A 20,320-nucleotide genomic window follows, 5' to 3' on the forward strand; every position below is an offset into this window, starting at 1 on the left:
GAGTAGTGAAAAACAGTGGAAAGGTGCTTTAAAAATGCCTCTTGGTGGATGATATCAAAGCTTTCAGCAATGTCTCCGATGGGCACATTTAAAGAGCAGAGACAGGGGATGTAATTACACCCTATATGTGACAATGGGTGAATCTTTTTGCTGCTGGCCCTAATCACCCTACAAAGAGGTTTATGGCATTCTTCAGGACCTGTATTCTAAAATCATACCACTCTAGCACATACAGTGATTTAATCAATATAACCAACAATACAAACACTAGTCCACTCCACACAATATGCAGCTTGACCACTATGAAAAAACAAAAAACTGAGAGAAAAAATTCAGTGGTACAAACAAATCATTCAGAGTGATGTAGTCACCAATGTTCTCCCTAAATCAAAGAGCACCATTTGAAGGGTACTGAAAAGCCTGTCTCTCCTTCCTCTAGTGTGTGTCCTATCCAGCTCTCAGGAATGCAGCAATCTAGAAATCTGTCTGGAGAGATTTCTCTACCTCTTAATGCTTCGCCATACAGTCCTGGGTCTCCCATAATGGAATCCCTGAGTCTTCCATGTAATGTACTATTCATAGGCACATATATACACACAGTATACTCATGCAACCACACTTGCTACACAGCTCTACAAACTAACTTGATGTAGACCAAGGGATAGTTAAACCGACTGCAGTGGGCCTTTATGTGATGTGAGCCTTACTCCAGTGACACAGGCAAAAATGCCTGTTCACTCTTACTGATCACTACACAGTATGCTGTCACCAAAGTGCTTGCACAGTAGCCTTTCACCACTTTGAGGTTTGCGCTTTGGGCACCTCTTCTGTGAGAGAGGCCTATATCATGGCGCACATGCATGATCCATCCCAGACCTCGTTGCAGCTGCGGAAATTAGGGCAGGGGTGCATGTCTGTCACCTTTTGAGGGGCTTTTCTATCCAGTCTTTGACACCTTTTGAAAAAGTTGGCAGACAGTAAGTTCAGCTTGCTATTGGTGTTGTCAAATTTGCATACATCATAAAGGGTTGCAGAGTTAATAAAGGAGGAGCAACAAATATCCACTTATAAGTTTGGCATTGTGTGATGCATCTGCACAAAAACTGTCAGAGGTTAGGAAGGATTAGTTTTCTATTTGTATAGTGAGTTATGAGGCAATCCATAAGTGAGAGCACATAAAAAGTAGGACTGCCCTACCTTTTTTTGTGCTGAGACTCTGAAGTTGTGTAAGCTACAAATGTTCGCAGTTACAAAAGGGTAGGTTTATCTCTGTGAATCAGGCCCTTTGACTATATACTCTTTACTTTCAGGATTTCCACTTCTGAGCAAGGAAGACCATATTCTAACCTATCACACAAATTTTGCCTTGAAATTATTTGGAAATTATAGAATATAACTTTGGTGTGGGAACTCTTTCAAGCGAGTGATATGATAACAGTTTAATCCACTGAGTAAATGACAATTTTGGCTTAGAGACATTGTTAGAAATGAGGTCTCTAGTTGGCAGTCAGTTTACACCTTGTCCAAGTAGAGACCATTACTCTAGTTAGGGTAATGGAGCCACACACCTAGGATAACCCGTGCTCGCCCCCCTGGTAGCTTGGCTCAAACAGTCAGGCTTATCTCAGAGACAATGTGTAAAGTATTTGTACACACACACAGAAACATAGTGAAAACACCACAAAAGGATTTCACACCAGTTTAGAAAAATTGCCAATATTTATCTAGGCTAAACAAGACCAAAATAACAAAAATCTAACATGCACAAGAAATCAATTTTTAAAGTTAAAAGAGTCCTAATCCATAGGAATCAAAGTACCTGGTATGTGTCAAAAATAAAGCCGCAGGAGAATGGTGATGCATCAGAAAAGCAAGTGATGCGTCGATTCCTTACTCGCAAGTGAGGCCGTGCATCGATTCTTTCCCCACCGGGTAGGCAATGCATCAATTCTTTCCCCGCAGGAAAGCGATGCGTTGATTTCTGGACATGCAGTCTTGATTCCTTGCGCTCATGTTGAAGATTCCACGCCCAGGGATCATGCATGGAAAATCCAGTTGCACAGCAACAATGGATCAGCGCTGAAGCAGGCGATGTGTCGATTCCACTGGCGCTGTGTTGATTTTTCAGCCACAGTGCAGGCGCTGTGTTGATATTTCTGCTGCAACACCTGCGGTGCATGGATTTTTCTTTAGGTCACCAGCTTCGACTTCCCAAGGCTCAGGGACTGGATTTGTCACCAATTGGCAAGTCAGAACTATCAGCAGAAGAGCCCAGGCACTGGCAGAGGAAGTCTTTGATGTCCCTGAGACTTCACAACAGGAGGAAGAGCAGTTCAAGCCCTTGGAGAAGCTTCGAATGCAGGATGCAGAAAGCAAAGTCCAGTTCTTTCACTCCCAGGGCAGAAGTATCAGACGCAGGCCCGCACAGAAAAGCAACAGTCTGAGTGATAGGTCCTCCTCCAGCCTCCAGCTCTTCTCCCTGGCAGAATGTCCTCAGTCCAGAAGTGATCTGAAGTTGTGGGGTCAGCATTCCAATACTTACAATAATTTCTGCCCATGAAGTAGGCAAACGTCAAAGGAAATTCTTTGTAGTGCTCAGGACCCTGCCTTTCCTGACCCGGCCCCATACACACTCCAGGGGGTTGGAGACTGTTTTTGTAAGGGCAGGCACAGCCCTATTCAGGTGCAAGTGTCAGTTCCTCACACCAATCTAGCCTACGAAGACCCATCTAGATATGCAGGGCACACCTCAGCTTCCTTTATGTGACTGTCTAAAGTGAATTCACAAATAGTCCAACTGTCATCCTAACCCAGACGTGTATTCTACCAGACAGGCAGAGGCACAGAATGGTAAAGTAAAAAATATATCCACTTTTTAAAAGTGGCATTTTCAAACTTACAATCTAAAAACCAACTTCACCATAAGCTGTATTTTTAAATTGTGAGTTCAGAGTCCCCAAACTCCACATCTTTATCTGCTCCCAATGGGAAATTACACTTAAAAGATATTTCAAGGGAATCCCCATGTTAACCTATGGGAGAGATAGGCCTTGCAATAGTGAAAAACAAATTTATCAGTATTTCACTATCAGGACATGTAAAACACACCAGCACATGTCCTACCTTTTAAGTTCACTGCATCCTGCCCATGACATTGTCTTGGGCTGGTAACATCATGAGAGAAGCATTGGGATTGGGTGGGGGGGGGGGAGAAAAGAAGAAACGAGGCAGCAGGGGTGGCGGAACACCAAAGCGGCAGGTAAGTTTTTCTTTTTTATTATTGGTTATCCGCCCTCGCTTGGTGCGCAGCTCCCCACCTCCCCACTCCTTCCTGGCAGCAGCCACTACTGCAGGTCAGGTCTACCTCTAAGGTGGTGGCTATTCTCCTGAAGATGGACAATGGCCCATGACCTCTCTGCTTTCTCTTGCTCCACAGAGATTGGCACATTTGTTTTTCATAGTGTTGAAAACTGGCAAAACTGCGGTACTAAGCAAAGTATCAGTTTAAAACTACAATTGCTATTATGAGGTCATAGTTCAAACACCCTACCAAATACTGAAACCAACTGTGGTCTCCTAATAGACATTTAGACCAAAACCTGTTCTGGGTCAATGTGCAATGTTGCACTGAAGTACCACTAAGGTCTCTTGTGAACCTCATCTGAAGGCCAGATGGGTTTGTGAATTCTTAAACAATTTAACTTAAAGAAGGATAAACAAAGAATGAGAAATGTAATACCCCCAATGCACCAACGACTGAGTGAGTTATTTGGACTTTGGTAGGCTGTACCCCTTTCCAGCAGGGCATGGAAGGTATGTGTTCAGCTGCCTGGGTGACTGCATCCCACCATATTTAGAAATCTGCACCTGCCTGGCGGAGATCTCTAAGCCTTCAGAGGAACACTTACCATTACGACTCCTCTTAGGGCACTGAACGTTTGTTCAATAACTGCCATGTTTCATGCAGCAGTTCAGCACATTTTTCGTTGTCAAAAACAAGCACCTAAAGTGTTGTAGTTTATCTAGGGTGCAAATACCACAAGAGAGAATCACATGTAGCGAATAATTACAAGGAAGCTGTGGTAGAAAATACAGGAAACACTCCAACACCATGTCTGGAAGAGCGCTGTCAAACCCATTGGGTCGAAACTGTCATCAAGAATTAAAATACACAATATTCGCTCTGTAGGACCAAGTGATACTGACAAACACAACATATGTCCCATACATAACCTGAACAAGAAGCATTCTGACACTGCAAGTTTTGATGTTCTCAAATAGAAATACAACTCCCTCCCGCCCATCACTAGGATAACATGTCACTAACAAACAACAGTATGCGCTCTTAGATACCAAGCAGCGCCATACTAAGGCGCCGTGGGAATGGCAATCTTGATACTCAGGAATGCCACCGTCAGAATGTCTATACTTGTAATGCTGCAGATGTGACTTGAAGGAAGAGCAGAACATTTTATAGAGAATATTTGTACAGTAGCATAAGCATATAAGACTACGGTGTGCATTGCAGCAGCTGTGCATGGATTTCAGGATGTGGGGCAATGTGAGAAAGCACACTTGTCAGTGGTTTTAAAATCTTTATACTACATATATTTACAAGTTGATTCACGGAGAGCAGCGAGTTTAACGGAACCACTGTAAGTGGCACAATTTTTTATCTAGAGCTGGAACTAGACCCTTAATTTTAAGTTTCTAAGGTTAGTATTTTAACTACCAGATCGCATTTCCTCATCCACCCTTGTTTACTAAAAAATGAATGGGTATAAGCAGCACACCCTTGAGATGGAAACACCAGGCCCTCAAACTACATCAAAACCCGTTCTTAATGCATAGCAGATTTTTTTTTTAAAATATGAAACCATTATCGGTAGAAAATTACTCTTGAACCAATTCAATAACATGTTATATACTGTCAAAAGCAGGAGGAAAGCTGCATGATGAAAGTAGGACAAATTAAAGCTGTCATTTAAGATGAATAATGCACTGGGGAATTTGGTGGATTTGGAAGTGGTATAGACATTTTGACTAACCCTGTTTTATCATGCTTACGTCCAACTGCAAGCTGTGACTATTGTCTGCACACTGTGTGAGATGGCAAGTGCACGAACACAGCACATAATTGGTCTAATTCACATTTCCTGCTTCTAAATCTATCCTGTTCTCATTAGCATTAACAATTATATTGTTTTCGGTTGTCTTTGGGTCTTATAATTGCTATTCGTGCATCGCTGCTATTAGCATCTTTTCTGTTTTTATGGAAGCTCAGTTCAATAAACTGTTCTTCACTGGCATGTTAGTTACTGTTTATTAAAGAGAACCTTTTGCTTGTACGTCATGCAAATGTTATCTGGTCAATAATGTGCAGATTTTGATTTGGATTAATTAGGCCGAACAGTGTTGAAAAGAGGCACGTTGTTTATTCACTAAAACTACAAAAATGCCAAAAATAATTGGATTATATTCTCTCCAACCACCGAGTGCCTCGATGCTCCGGAAATTTCGGATTGCCCCATCTGGATCCACTAACAGACATGAGCTATGCAGGGCACATTGCCAGTATTGGACGCTTCTTTGAGCTAGGTGTCCTTGTTTAACGTCATACTCGGGACGCCCATTTAAAGGTTTATACCTTCCCCGTGCTCAACATTTTCTGAAATGGAGAAGGGCAGAGATCTGCTGCCTAAAGAAAATCGTAATTCGCTCTTAAAGGATGAACTGCAAGTCTAGAATTCTCACCAGCCTGGTTATCAGTTCACACACATACATAAAGAGTTGTACTGTCTTAAGTACGAACACCACTAAAACTGTATATTGTTGGTAACCAGTATGGATGTGTTCCTATCTCTAAAAATGCACCAGCTGTGCAAATACCACCTTTCTTGTAAATGCGGGTGGTGTTTCATGACGCCACGCCATGGTCCACCAGCTCACAACATTGTTTGGCTGATGCCTTTTTACGAAGTTTTCTTATCTTTTGCTGACTTCTCCCACATGATCTTACTCTAGAGAAGAGATTTAGGGCCAGATGTAGCAAAGGATTTGCGCCTCGCAAACGGCGAAAATCGCCGTTTGCGAGGCGCAAATGCCTCTTTGCTATGCAGAAATGCATATTGCGAGTCGGGACCGACTGGCAATATGCATTTCAGAATCGCAAATAGGAAGGGGTGTTCCCTTCCTATTTGCGAGTCTGAGTGGTATGCAATACCATTTGCGACCGCGTACGCGGTCGCAAATGGTATCGCAGTTACCATCCACTTCAAGTGGATGGTAACCCACTCGCAATTTGGAAGGGGTCCCCATGGGACCCCTTCCACTTTGTGAATGGACCCCAAAATATTTTTTCAGGGCAGGGAGTGGTCCAAGGGACCACTCCCTGCCCTGAAAAAATACCGAAACTAAAGGTTTCGTTTTTTTTTTTAAGTGCAGCTCGTTTTCCTTTAAGGAAAACGGGCTACACTTAAAAAAAAAAAAACTGCTTTATTGAAAGCAGTCACGAACATGGAGGTCTGCTGACAACAGCAGGCCTCCATGTTTGCGAGTGCCTATACTCGCTATTGGGCCGCAATTTGCGACCCACCTCATGAATATTAATGAGGTGGGTCATTGCGACCCCATAGCAAGTTGCAGTCGGTGTCTGAGACACCGTACTGCATACCAATTTGCGAGTTGCAAATTGCGAGTCGCATGGACTCGCACTTTGCAACTCGCAAATTTTTTCTTTGCTACATCTGGCCCTTAGTTAATTAAATAGAAGGCAAACAGCATATAGCCGGGGTACTTTGAGGGTATTATATACAAAAGATTCAGATCCTTCGGTTTAGCCACACCACCAGATGACTTCAAAAATACCACTGCTTTGGACTGTTACTTTCAGGCACCAAGCCAATTGAGGCACAGCAAGCAAAGCAAGAGTTACTGTGACAGGTGACAAAGAGTATTGACTGACAAACAAGGTGGTGTGGTCTTTCAGTTGGCTTTTTAACTGGGAGGCACATATGCCTGTTTTCCAAACAGTTTTTGGTTTGTCCACGTTGTGTTTTATTCTACAATGACAACTTCATCAGAGAATTCAACTAATAAAATATGTGTGACCTTTGGCAATTCCTCTCTTAGTTCCCTTAATTAAATGCCTTTCACTTCAGACCTAAACATTTCTGTTGCTCACCCCTCCTTTTGTCATATTGTCTATACATTTCAACAGCTCAGAGCTCTAACTGCATCTGCTCATTTCCATTTTGTGACTTTCAAGTAACCACAACCATCTTGTGCAGGACTTCTGGATTAATCTGGTCCAAGTGCATAACACTGACCATAGTTACTTTGAGCATTGACTGGCACTCCCAAATTGCAATATATGTTTCTTATAGCTGCAGTAAAATACAGTGACAGTCCAGTTCCCCTGGGTTTCAATACCAGTGTCAGGCTTCTAGAAAGTTTAACTTTGTCTCAAATGTATGGGAGTAGTCGTACAAATATCACCACAGCTTGCATCTCCCACCTGATGAAAAAACTGAGCAACGTTTTTTGCATTCAACTATTTCATATGTCATCTAAGAAAGACTTGGGGTTCTGTCTACCTCACTTAATGTGTGGCAAGAAGCTTGCCAAATAACTTCTTGATGAAGGTTACAGCCACTCATCGAGATGCTGGTCCTGTTAATTTGTTAAAGTAAATGATTAAAGATCTCTCTACTTGTAGGCAATTGCCAGACCATATCCTATTGCTGTAGTAATGTCGGTTCCTCACCATTTTTGTCACAATTTCTGAAAAGGTCAGTGCAGGATGTGATACACTTGTGCCATGTCACACCCGAAATGACTTCTTATTTTAAAACAGAGTGAGAGGAGGAAAGGAGGTACTTTTCAGCTCCTCGTTTTTCTGCCTCCAATATAACATTGACTACTAGCCTGTCATGATTTAAGGCTTGATTTACACAATTATAAACAGCACGCTGTCCATTCCACTACCCTGCCTAGACTACCACCCACCACATTTTAAGATCTCCGCTGACCTAGCAGAGATCTTTGTACCTTCAGACTGAACGTTCGGTGAGCAGCTGCCTTCTTCAGGTGGCCACTCATCACAATTTATTGTTTCACAGAATCAAACTCTGAAAGTCTGAATTGTTTTTGGATCGCAAAAAACTAAACGACTCTGACACCCAGGGAGATTTATGTTAGGGTGTGGGGTTGGAGGGATTGTCTATTTTTTCAGCTTAGGACTGCAAGGGTTTGCCATACGTTCCTGAAATGAGAACAAAAAAAATCAGACTGTACGTGCTAAATAGGGAGGATGATCCTATTTACTTACAACTGGCATTCCCAAATCTTTTGGGGCTCTCAGTTTGGGGTTTTCACAGCAGATCTAGAGGAGGTACTGCCGATAGAAACATTAGATAGTCCCTCAGACTCAGAATATGGAGGGCAAACCATCATTTGGGGGACAGTAACCCTGTCCACCAAACTTTAAATCAGGCTAATTCTAATATACCTCCGAGGTCCAGTACACTTATGTTTTGGCACATCAACAAAAGCATTTTTGAGCAAACAATAACTCTGCAAATATAAAACATGCATCATGTTGCAAAATGCCCCTTTTTGGGTGGTCACCCCCATATTTTAGCTGGTTGATGCTGTTGTTTTTGACCTGTTAGTGTACTGAGGCCTGCTAACCAGACCTCAGAACTTATGGTCTTTCCTTTAAGCTGTATGTTTTGTTGCATAGACCGAGCGGCAAGGACTTTACCACCCCTGTAAGTCCCTAGTAATTGGTACCAGTGGTACACAGGGCAAGGGTGGTAAAGGGGTCACCAGGGCTGCAGCACTGATTGTGCCACTCTGGGTGACCCAAGTAAAAGTGAGACTGCAGAGCTGCCATGTCAGCCTGCATGGGCAGCCTGATGCTCGAGTATGACTCTGCCCAAACAGGTGCAAAGTTCCCTTACTGCCCACAGTACAGGTCATGCACCCCTAAGGCAGGCCTCCCATAGCCCAGGAGGCAGTATGCACTGTACTATGCATGAGGACATATTTGCATAAGTACATATGACCCCGTGACAGCACTTGAAATGTAATGCTACCACGAGTAACCAGCAGTCCATAGGATACCATGGACTGGCATCTGGGCAGTTCCAAGATGTCCAGCCCCTTGATTGCCCAGCCGATTCCCCTGTGTCTGGTACCAAATACCTTACCTTTTACCCTTGAGCATGATGCTTATGCTCATGATTAACTAGCATGTGCCCTGGTGGCACCCTTAAAGGGTGCTCACCAAGTTGCCAAGCTCTCTGCTGTTTTGGCGGGCTCTCTCGAGCCTCTGCCTCCACGGACAAGAGTCTGCCCTCCTGCTGGTTGTGCTAGTACTTCCACTGGATGGAGACAAAGGGCCTAGGCAGACAGGAGGTCCCACCTTCTCTCTCCCATGCTGACAAATGTGAAAGGTAAACAAGGCTGTGAGCCTCAAAGGCTTCACTCACCCTTGAAGTGTAATTACTTGTGACCCACTCGAGGACAAATCTCTTCCTGCCCTATCCAGCCCAACAGGCGGCAATTAGCTATGCAGGAGGCATACACCTCCAAAAGGCTAGCCACAACTTTAGGGTGGGCGAGGAGGTCTGTACAGCCGAAAGAGGCTTCTGGCTTCTATACAACCCTTAAGTTTAGTAGATTCTGGGTAGAAAAGTGACCCACTCCCACAGGAAGTGGTCACTACATGAGTGGACTAGCCATGGGGACCAGTAGCCCTTTGGCCACTGTTCCCCTCACCCTTATTGCCCCACTGGCACCAGGTTTTAAGGGGCTCCCCTGGCACCAGAAAGTTAGTTCTTACTTGCAAAGAAGAAGAGGCACAAAGAAGACATCATCACTGACAAGAGGTCCTTGACACCATTTGCAGTGCAAAGAGAGGACAGAGAAGTGACCTAAGGAGACCACCACTGGAACTGAGTAACCAACGTGTGCCCAAGGTGAAAGCTCATTGGTTCCAGCCAGAGGGACCCCAGTAAACACCATGAAGCCATGAAAGACTCCCCTGACTGGTGATACCAGTTGTCTGTGTGAGTTAGCCTAAAGAAACTCTGTGTCCAGCATCCAAAGAGTGTGAGTGAAGTATCTGCCAAGTTTCAAGCCTCTACTTCCTGCCGGACGACCTCCAGCCTTCAGAGTACCAGCGGACCACGTTTGCAGCTGCCAAGGCTTGTCTGTCGCTAATCTGGAAATCGACAGCCACTCGGACATCACTGACTCCAAAGTAGACCCCCAGCATAGAGACCAATGTCGGCAACGACCCCTCTCCTGTGGCTCTGTATCCTGAAGAGAGTGACCTCCGGGGGAGCGGCAAAGCATCTTTGGGATAACTAGCCCCTGTGATTGACAGCTAGAAGCCACCGCTGCACCCGGAGCCAGCGGACATGGTGGCAAACTTCCAACTGTTCCTTGCCCCAAAGACCTCTACATCCAAAGGGTAGAGTGTGTGTCCATCCTCATGTACCTGTTTGCCAAGTGGTGCAAACATGCCAACTGCAGTGGACCCGTCAGAACCAAGGACAGCCAAAGCACCTCTGCACTTGGGCTCCCTGGGCAAGGTAATAAGAAACTGACTGTTGAATCTTGGTCTAGGGCCCCACAGAACCTTAAGTCCAAGTGGACTACCCAGAACTCACCCTGCAAGTGTCTGAATGCACACTTTGATTTTCTATATTGACTTCAATGGAAGCCATTTCAACAGTGAAAATACCTTATTTTCCAAAGCTTCTAAAAATTCATAACTCTGGTTGTGTGTTACTTCAAATGTTTGTTGTGGTGTCTAAATTGTATAAAAATAAGCTTTATTTTTCTGAATTGGATTTGTATTTATTTTGAGTCGTGTCATTTACTTATCGTCCGTGTTGGTATTGTGAAATGCTTTACACATGTTCCTCTAAGTAACCAGACTGCTCTTTCCCACACTACCAGGAGTGAGCTAAGGTTTACTAGTGTGAACACGAGGTCCACCACTGGGTAACATGTTAGTAATTACATGCTATGACTCCCCAGTCATACCACATAATACTGCCACCTTGCTAAACATCCTGATTCGCAGCCCCAGTTTTGATGGAATTTTATGTTTATATGGTTAACATATAAATGTAAAGCTTTTGCCAATATGGTGGAATTGCTTATTCACAAAGTCAGGGTTATGTGAAATATTAGGGCATTTTTAGGTGGCACACCTGGAAGAAGTAGGTGAGGATCAAGCCATTTGTTAATTGCCAGGGATTTTCATGCTTTTTCGAGGTAGTTTCCCACTCTGAAAAATATGTGAATTTGATATTGTGAAAGGCGGAAGCATTTGATGGGCGTGTGGTGGAATGGTATTTTTCTATGGAGGGAAAATACTTTAACAAAGCAAAGTTGCTTGTTTTAAATTTTGCTTCATTAATAATTGTGATTTGAATGCCAGGAGGCAAAACTGACGCTGTGCAATACGAGTCATACCCTATGATTATTAGTATTATGTGCTCATGAGCAGGGTTGGTACTGATTTGCATAAGGTGGGCCTTTGTGTAGAGTGGCATGGTGGTTAAAAAATGAAGGACCGGCATGCAGCAAGAGTGAGTGCCACTGGCTAAGATTAAGTCAAATATTTCAGCCATCAGCTTGTTGTTGCTTAAAGTTCCAGCTTTTAATCAACATAAACAAATTATAGCAGAAGTTCTCATAACTGACAATCTTTTGTTAAAAATGGCCTAATAATATACACAGATTTTGACTTTAGACTGTGAAATATTTTCAATGTTTTAACAAAAACTGGCTATGTGACAATGCATAAGAGTTTTTTTAATTTACAAATTTGCATTTAGTGGAATATTTCCTTTTTTTCTACCAACACCAGGAACCCCATTCCGTGGCTCCCTTCTGACACATGCGAGGCTTTCTGTGTACTCCAATAAGCTGTTATCTTATTTTTTACTGCAAAAGATTTCTAGGTAATGGTTTTGCTTATTACTTAGCACAGGCACAACAACCATCTTCATCCAAAACTACAAACGATTTTCTGGTAAATAGGTTTCCTGATTTATTCTTGATTTGGACTATAATTTTGCATCAATATGCTTTGCTGAGTACATGGTTCTACTATATTTGCCTCACATACTCTACATGACCACAACTTCTTCAACATTAGTCATTCGTCTAGGTGCACATACCTATTTAATTATTAAGGCTTTTGCCTACCGGCGTTTGTATCAGATACAACTCTGTTACTACTATAAAAACTATGCTATTAAGGGAGAGAAAAAAAAATAATGACACAATAGAGGGAAAGTAGAAAAGATAAGGCAGTTTCCATCTAGACTTTGTATTAGGAAAATAACAAAAGCCACTGGAAGACTGAAGTTTTAATAAGATCAAATAGTGTGGGATTCAGACAACGTTTACTGTGTGAAATATCACATTTAGTCAGTTCCCCCATTACAGGTTGCACGAAGCAGTATCCCCTGAAGCGGGATACTGCAGGGATAATGCTGCAGGAAACTTCAAATGTTTCCAGACCTGAATTTACTGGGCCCAGATACAGAAGACGTGGTTTTACCACATGTTCCTGGAAGAAATAAACGGTTGCTAGAGGGGCAAGGGCTGTGTGAGTTGCACAACTTAGCCCCCACTCGCTCCTGCAGCACCGTGTCACCCCAATAGCTAATCCACCCCACAGAGCAGGTGGTGAATATTCGTGATAGCATCGAAGAAAACCTGGCCTAAAGGACCTGGCAATTCCAGGTTCAACATGCATGATCCCCTTTCAAGCATAGCTAGATATTGTCCAGAATCATTAATTCCATCCCTGGTGTGTCAGTGTGGAATCGAAGGTGAACCCCGATTGGGGGCCTTTGTGTTCAAAGTTCACTGATCCGGTCTTTCTCAAAGTGTTATTTACAGGTGAGTTAATTTCAGATCTCAGTAGAAAAGTGGAAGAGTCGAAACATTACCTGTTCCCTTGTTCTTGATGCCTTACACAAATGATGGCTTGGCTTTGGCGTCTACTGTGTCCAGCATTTTGAGATCGGTTTTGTGAAAACAAAGATGGCTAACTCCTCCACTCTATGTTTTAAATACACTGCTGCTTATAATGGCAAAGGACAGCTTGGGCTCTCCTCCATGACATGAGAGTCAGCTTTGGTTGGGACACAGGATCCTGCTCCCCAATCGAGTTTAATTTTTAATTATGTATAAACTAGTTTACATTTATAGCATATTCAATTGTTGGCAAATGGATCTAAAGAGGTATAACAGGACGACAATGATAAAGCCTGAAGCAATAATAACACTAAAAGTTCAGAGAGCCCCTTAAAGTACAGTGTTAGTGGTCTCGTCTGAGAATGATGCACTTTTTGGATAGTCTTCAACACATGCGAGTCACTTAATATCTAACGAAAAGGTTTGTTACTTCTAGTCCTACTCATCTTAATTCCAGTCAGTAGGTATGAGACGACTCACATCTTGAGACCAGAAACTCCAGGAAATGCTGTGAAAGCAAGCCCTATCCACACACTAATGGTTGCCACATGTCAGCTGACATTCCCAGCATCCTGCTGACATACCAAGCCCAGGTAAAGGCCATCTGGTAAAGGGGGAACTGGAGGGTTATAGAGGCTGTGACAATGGTGAATATGACTTGGAGTAGTGAAGATTACTGGTGAGGAGTCAGAACAGTCATTGAGGAATACAAAGCAACAAGGGAATTCATCTGAAAAGAAAATGCACAAGCATGAAGTGCAATGCAAACCCGTGAATTTAATAAGGTTGAATCACTAAAGAACTTTATGTCAAGATGAAACTAAGCACACCAATACCAACGTTGCTTCCATCATTCTCCAAAATATTGGAGTCAATAATGATTTGCAAAACTCTGAGGAGAGGTCCAAGATGTAGCTAATTTCATCAACGGGAGTACCTTGAACTCCCCCACCGCCTCATCCCAGACCCCAGGAAGAAGAAATACTCCTCATTAATCTATGATTAATCCCAGCCTGGAGATGGATGTTTGCCAAAGAATACCCCAAGGCAATGGTGGACCAACTCCACCTATCTATTGTGAAAGAGACAGTTTTCGACCCTGAACCTCATGCTCCAAAATGTAATCATCTGCTTGGTGCAATGAACAGGCTCTTTCCGTATTCACTTGGAGCCCTTCTACCAACTAAAGTGTGAGGAAGCTCCTCCTTAGGAGAGGAAAGCAACTGAAAATTACTGGTGAAACAGCCTTTTTGAGCCCTGTAGAAACGTGAGGCTATCTGTGGAAGAAAATAGGGGTCAGGATGAAGCACTACCCTGCCATCAACGATAGAAAGAAATGGAGGTCAGCCAAACAAGACACCTGATTCTCCTATCGTTCTTTGCAAATGTTATTGCTACCAAAAAAGATGATCTTCATGGAGAGAAATGTAATACCCCCCAGAAGCAAAAACTCAAGGAGACGGCGCTGAATGGCTTTAAGAACTAATGGCAGATCTCAGGGAGCACACATAGATCAAACCAAAGAGCAGGTAAAGAAAAGCCCCACAGTAGATGAGTAGAAAACAATTCGCTATTCCCTAAGGATCCCCAATGTTCCCTGAATGATTTAATGACAACCCACTGCACCCACAAATAAGATATGGGAAGGTTTAGATCAAAGCCATCTCAAATCAACTGAACACTAACCAGAAACTCGCTCTCTGATAGAGACAAATTATGATACTTACGCCATTTCTGAATCATTATGTCACCTTTTCATCTCATCTTTTCCCATGACAATGCCTGATCACACAAGAAACAGTTACAAGTGCAAGTGAACAATCAAAACATTGAACACTTTTAACGCAACTCACCGAAAGGAAACATGAGCAATTCTAAGAGACAACATGCTCTGCTGTCTAGTGAATGTAGGGGCCGGTGTTGAACATCCAGCACAGAGTGCATGCTTGGCAGCACTAATGCCACTAAGGAACTTTCCTTTAATTGTGTTAACAGAGTCTGTAACCGCCTTTTCCAAACAGCCCATCAACCAGGATCAATTCCTTGATCTGTCCTAATGAACTCCCATGGTGAACACTCCTTTCTCCACAAGCCGGAAAAGATCGAATGCTAGAGGTAAGACAGAAGTCTAAAACCTTGCATCATCTTCCCAAAGTCCTTTTTTTGGTCAGAAACTGGAAAAAACACAGAAAGATGCTGGGAATGCTGGCCTTGTTATGACACCCAGTAATGTATTGGTGGGGCTTCCTTTCTCAGCATTTACTGGAACGTCCCGGCTTGAGGTGAAATTCACCTCACAAATAATGACTGAAGCAATACGGCAGATGTAGAGATAATGAAAAAGAGAAAACTTTCCACTAGGCATACTAACCTGTGGATTCCAGCACCTGGTCAGCTGAAGCAGGGGGTGGGGATGATACTCAGCCTTCCACAGCTGTTTTTACACTCAGGTCATCGCTGTGGGGGGGGGGCTAACTTCCGGAGTATCTGCACGGCCCTTGTTTTGGACGTGTGCCACAGCATTACTAGATACTCTTTTGTCCCCATTTCCACAGACTTGGGAGTCTCCTCTCTCCTGACAAAGGAGAGAAAGAGACACTCATCTCCGCTAAAGTTATTTTCCTCTCTAATTCTCCCAATCACACCGTTTTCCAAGTCTGCCGCTGAAGAAATGTAGTATCGCTTTTTCTCAATAATTCTTCACCCAAGTACATCCTAAGCCTGTCTGTCAATGGCATGGAAGTGGTCGTGGACCGAGTGTTTTGATGCAAGCATGGCCTACTCGTACACTGTACATTCGGTGGGCGGTGTTCTGTTGAAGTGGAGGTGGAGCAACCTCCACTTCCCCACCGCCCGCCAGTATGGCTGCTGGCGGCTCTCCGTCAGGAAATGGACGGAGGGCTGCCAGCAGTCATAATACGCACGGCGGTCCCTCAGCGGTCTTGTGAAAAGACCGCCGAGGTCGAAATACCCCCATAATGTCCTAAGCTGTTTTATGCAGTTTACATGCAGCTCTTCAATGGCAGCTCATAACAGTCAATGTTCTATATTGGAGTTGTGTCTTACGAACTTCAGTAATGAAAGAATATCTGACAAAAGCAGTTATCCACTCAGCCATCCACATCAAACATAAATCTGTAACCTGCATCCTACGCTTTTGTTGCACCAGGCACATTAACCCTATGTGCTACTTTTTAACAAGTCAAAACTACCGCTAGACAAGATGCTCTGTAGCAGGGACATTAATCACAAGAATTATCTTGACAATTGTGTTGCTGCATGAAAGCTGGACCCACAAGGAACTCTGCAGCAGGTGTTTTATCGTAAGTTATTGCTAAACACAGCAACCCCTCTGAGGTCGGCGATCCCCTCCCCACGTCAGCGCCCAGGGTGGCCACAACAGTCGCACCACCCTAAATGGCTAAATGGGTTCAAACACTAGTGGTACAGTACCTGCAATCATGCTAGACACAATCAGCGGCAGGATGATGAGTTTTAACATCCTCATTAGAAGCTCCCCAGGAAAGGCGAAGTAGAACTTGTCCAGATTCGACAGCTTGGCATATTCTCGCACCAGGACTCCGAGCCCAATACCTGCGGGAGAAAAGACAGCACATTCATTACTTCTCACAGACAAATCTGTAGCAACTGCTTCAGAAACTTTACTTGTCAACATGTCCAGCAAAATTAAAAAATGTTGATCTAAATAAACTTAAAAAGTACAAGCACTGCAGATAAAGTCAAATCTAGGTCTTGCAATCAAAGGCATATATACAAAGACTTGGAGGCTCTGTACATAAAGCCCGACATCTAGAAAGGACCTAGTATAGTCAACACAGGCAACACATCTGTTCAGAAATGACAGGGACCTATTTTATGTCATAGCTTTTGCCCAATGATTATTTTCCCGCAGAATTATCAAAACCACACGCAGTGGTAATTCCGAAGAATGGCATAATTACTCCAGATTACAGAATAAAGAGGTAACTGGTGTTGCTGTGTCCTATTTCTCAATGTTTACATTCTCAATGTAAGCATTACATATGGCAAAGTTTCCTATTATTCATATATTTTACTAATTATAGCACTCCATTTAGTTTGGACACGCTAAAATATTTTGTATTTTTAGGCGCAGTTTCTTTTTATTTTAGGATTGTAACTCCACCAAAATGATTAAAAACCACATTCATTTGATACACCATTAATGGGCAAGGAAAACACAAACTAACCTAGCAAACATTTAACAGCACCCACATATCTATGAAGCTCACTTAAAATTGCAAGCATTCTACAGTAGAACAAAAGTGAATCTCCTAAAAAGGCAAATTCACAAAGCAGCATTATTTTCAGGAGAAGTAAACCCATTCTGAATCTATGGCAATTTGGTTTCTAAATACAGAGCACTGTCATTTTTTATCTCTCGTTTTGTAAGAAAATGTTTCTTTTTGCAAGATCACCCCTCCCAGGTTTTAAACTCTGTTTTCCGATTCTGCACCGAGTCTTGCCAAACAGGCCTTACTGACAGTGATCCGACCTTTTAAAAAGCATATGTCTAATTGTTCCTTACCTGACACTGAAATAAGGTAACTAATTTTTAAGTCTGAAGTATATGGTATCAGTGGTACCCAGGGCCTGTAAGTTAGAGTGTCCCTCATGAACTGCAGCACTTAGGGCCAGATTTAAGAAAACTGGCGCTACATTATCGGTAGCGCCACTTTTCTTGCACCCCTTGTGCCCCCCCACCACCACCATGTGTGCGCCGTATTTAAATTACAGCCCACTATGGCGCAGGGTAGGGGGCAATGGCATCAGAATGTCTGACGCTATTGATGTACTGTTCAGGGTTAGCACCAACATTTTTGCGCTTACCCTGAAAAGTACAAAGGGGCCCATTGAAAACAATGACATGCCCCCTTTTAACGCCTGCTCTGAGCAGACATTAAAGTGCTATAAAAATGATGCAAATAAATCTTTTAGATTTTTTTAGATTTCTTTGCACCATTCTTTCGCCCACCCCAATGGGGGAACGCCCCTTGCATACATTATGTCTGACACACACATATTGTGGCGCAAGGGTTTACAAAGTAGCACAATGCATGCATTGCACCACTTTGTAAATTTGGCGCTGCGATTTTGGTCTCGTTAGGCCACATTAGTGTAAAACAAATGACGTTACTGCGGCGCAAGAAGGCGCTATGGACTCTTAAATCTGCCCCTTAGTCTGCCACCACAAGTGTGACAAATCAGTGCATGACTCCCAGCCTGCCACTGCAGGCTGGCAGAACAGTTTTACACTGCTAACTTGACTTTGCATTTTTAAGTAATACCAAAGCCCAAACCTTCCTTTTTAACAAATAGAAGTCACCCCTATGGCAGGCATAACAAGCCCAAAGGCAGGGTGCTTTATATTAAAAAGTAGGACATGCATTTTTACAGGTCCTATGCTAAAAACCTTGCATTGCTATTGGTACTGTGGAAAGGCCGGTAGCCGCATTGGCAATTATAGTGTTACATGCTGACAGCTCAACAGTGCTAAATTCTGAATGGGACTACTAAATGTGGTACATCAAGATATCAAAAGAATCATTGCATTAAATCCGACTTGTTGCTCAAGTCAAATTTAATGTAACTTTAACACAAACTGTAAATTTAGAAGGTTGCCACTTTGTTGCCCAAAGTTTGCAGTGACCGTTTCCGGTTGAACACAAGCTATTGTCCTTGAGACAGCCTTGTGCCTTCCTGGAGGGAGGTGTGAATGACTCTCAAGGAGAAACATTAAGGGCCTGACATTGGAAGAGGTGTGATCTCCTCCTGGCAGAAAGTCTGTTAGAAATCAGGTTTGCACTCTGTCCTAGTTTGGACCACACAGGCTGCATTGTAAGTCGGGGTCATTGCATTGCACAGTTGCTGAGCGGTGTCCATGGCTTCGGTGCATGCAGCGGCAAAGTCGCGTTTCGGCAATGGGACGTGTCGGTTCCCAGTTATGCGCCATTGTTGTTGCATCAGTTCTTGTGTTACCGCACCACACCCACTTACAAGGGCCCAGGTCTGGATTTGGCACCACTTGGCAGAGTAGGATCCACAGCAGAGGAGCCCAAGTGCTGGTAGCAATTTGCAGGTGAAGTCTTTGATATCCCTGAGACTTCGGAAACAGGAAGGAAGCTCATTCAGCTCACTGGAGAAACTTTAGAATACAGGATGTAGAAAGTTAGATCCAGTCCTCTTACGCCCAGGCAAGAAATAGGAGGCAGCAGGCCAACACAGCAAAGCAAGCAGCAAAGTGGCAGTCCCTCCTGAAAACCTTGTGGGCATGCTTCCTGGTAGAATGTCCTCAGTCCAGAAGTGCTCTTCGTAAAGGGTGTCAGAGGCCCAGTACTTATACCCAAATGTGCCTTTTTCAGTGGGGGAGACTTCAAAGTGTGGTTTTGAAGTGCATCCAGATCCCTTTCAGCCCAGTCCTGTCTGCCAGGAGGTCTGTGAGGGGTTATCAGTCCTTTGTGAGGGGTCAGGCAACTACCCGTTGAAGTGTAAGAGATGCTACAACCTTCCTGTCCAGGAAGTCCCATCAGCATTCAGATGGAATGCAGGGGCAGTTGAGTGTCCTGTATTTATGGTAGTCTGGCTGGAATGCACAAAGGTACCTGCCACATGAGTTTACACAGACCAGACGTGACTTGGAGATAGGTTAAGGCAAAGAATAGTTAAATTAGGAAAATGGCAACTTTCTAAACGTGGCATTTCAGACCTGCAATTTAAAAAACACCTTCACCACAAGATGTGTTTTAAATTGGGAGTCCAAAGACACCAAACTTAAAAATTACACTTAAAAGATGTTTTAAGGCAACCCCATACCAGCCTATGGGAGAGATAGTCCTTTCAATAGTGAAAAACTAATTTGAGAGTTTTTCCCTACCATGACATGTTAAACATAAAGGTACATGTCCAACTTTTTAAATACACTGCCCCTATCCTTACGGCTAACTGGGGCCCAACTTAGGGGTGTCTTATATGTAATAAAAAGTAAGGTTTGGGCCTGGCAAGTGGGTACACTTGCCAGATCGAAATGGCAGTTTAAACTGCACACACAGGTTCTGCGATGGCAGGCCTATGGCATGTTTGAAAGGCTACTGTAGTGGGTGGCACAACGAGTGCTGCCGGCCCACTAGTAGCATTTGACTTACAGGCCCTGGGCACACATAGTGCACTTTACTAGGGACTTACTAGTAAATCAAATATGCTAATCATGGAGAGCCAATGTTATCATGTTTTAGACTCAGAGCACATGCACTTTAGCACTGGTCAGCAGTGA

The 20,320-nt window shown here is 43.4% G+C and overlaps 1 protein-coding gene across 1 annotated transcript in view; it reads right to left on the reverse strand.

Annotated features, from left to right (window-relative positions):
* The window catches only part of SLC1A1 (solute carrier family 1 member 1), a 281,630-nt gene that overhangs the window by 112,921 nt on the left and 148,389 nt on the right, over positions 1–20,320 (reverse strand). Inside the window, exon 2 of the mRNA XM_069228358.1 lies at positions 16,465–16,605. Coding sequence (XP_069084459.1) covers positions 16,465–16,605 — 141 coding nt within the window. The remainder of the gene's footprint in view (positions 1–16,464; positions 16,606–20,320) is intronic.

This window comes from Pleurodeles waltl, chromosome 1_1, assembly GCF_031143425.1.
Source record: "Pleurodeles waltl isolate 20211129_DDA chromosome 1_1, aPleWal1.hap1.20221129, whole genome shotgun sequence".
In the NCBI taxonomy this organism is placed as follows: domain Eukaryota; kingdom Metazoa; phylum Chordata; class Amphibia; order Caudata; family Salamandridae; genus Pleurodeles; species Pleurodeles waltl.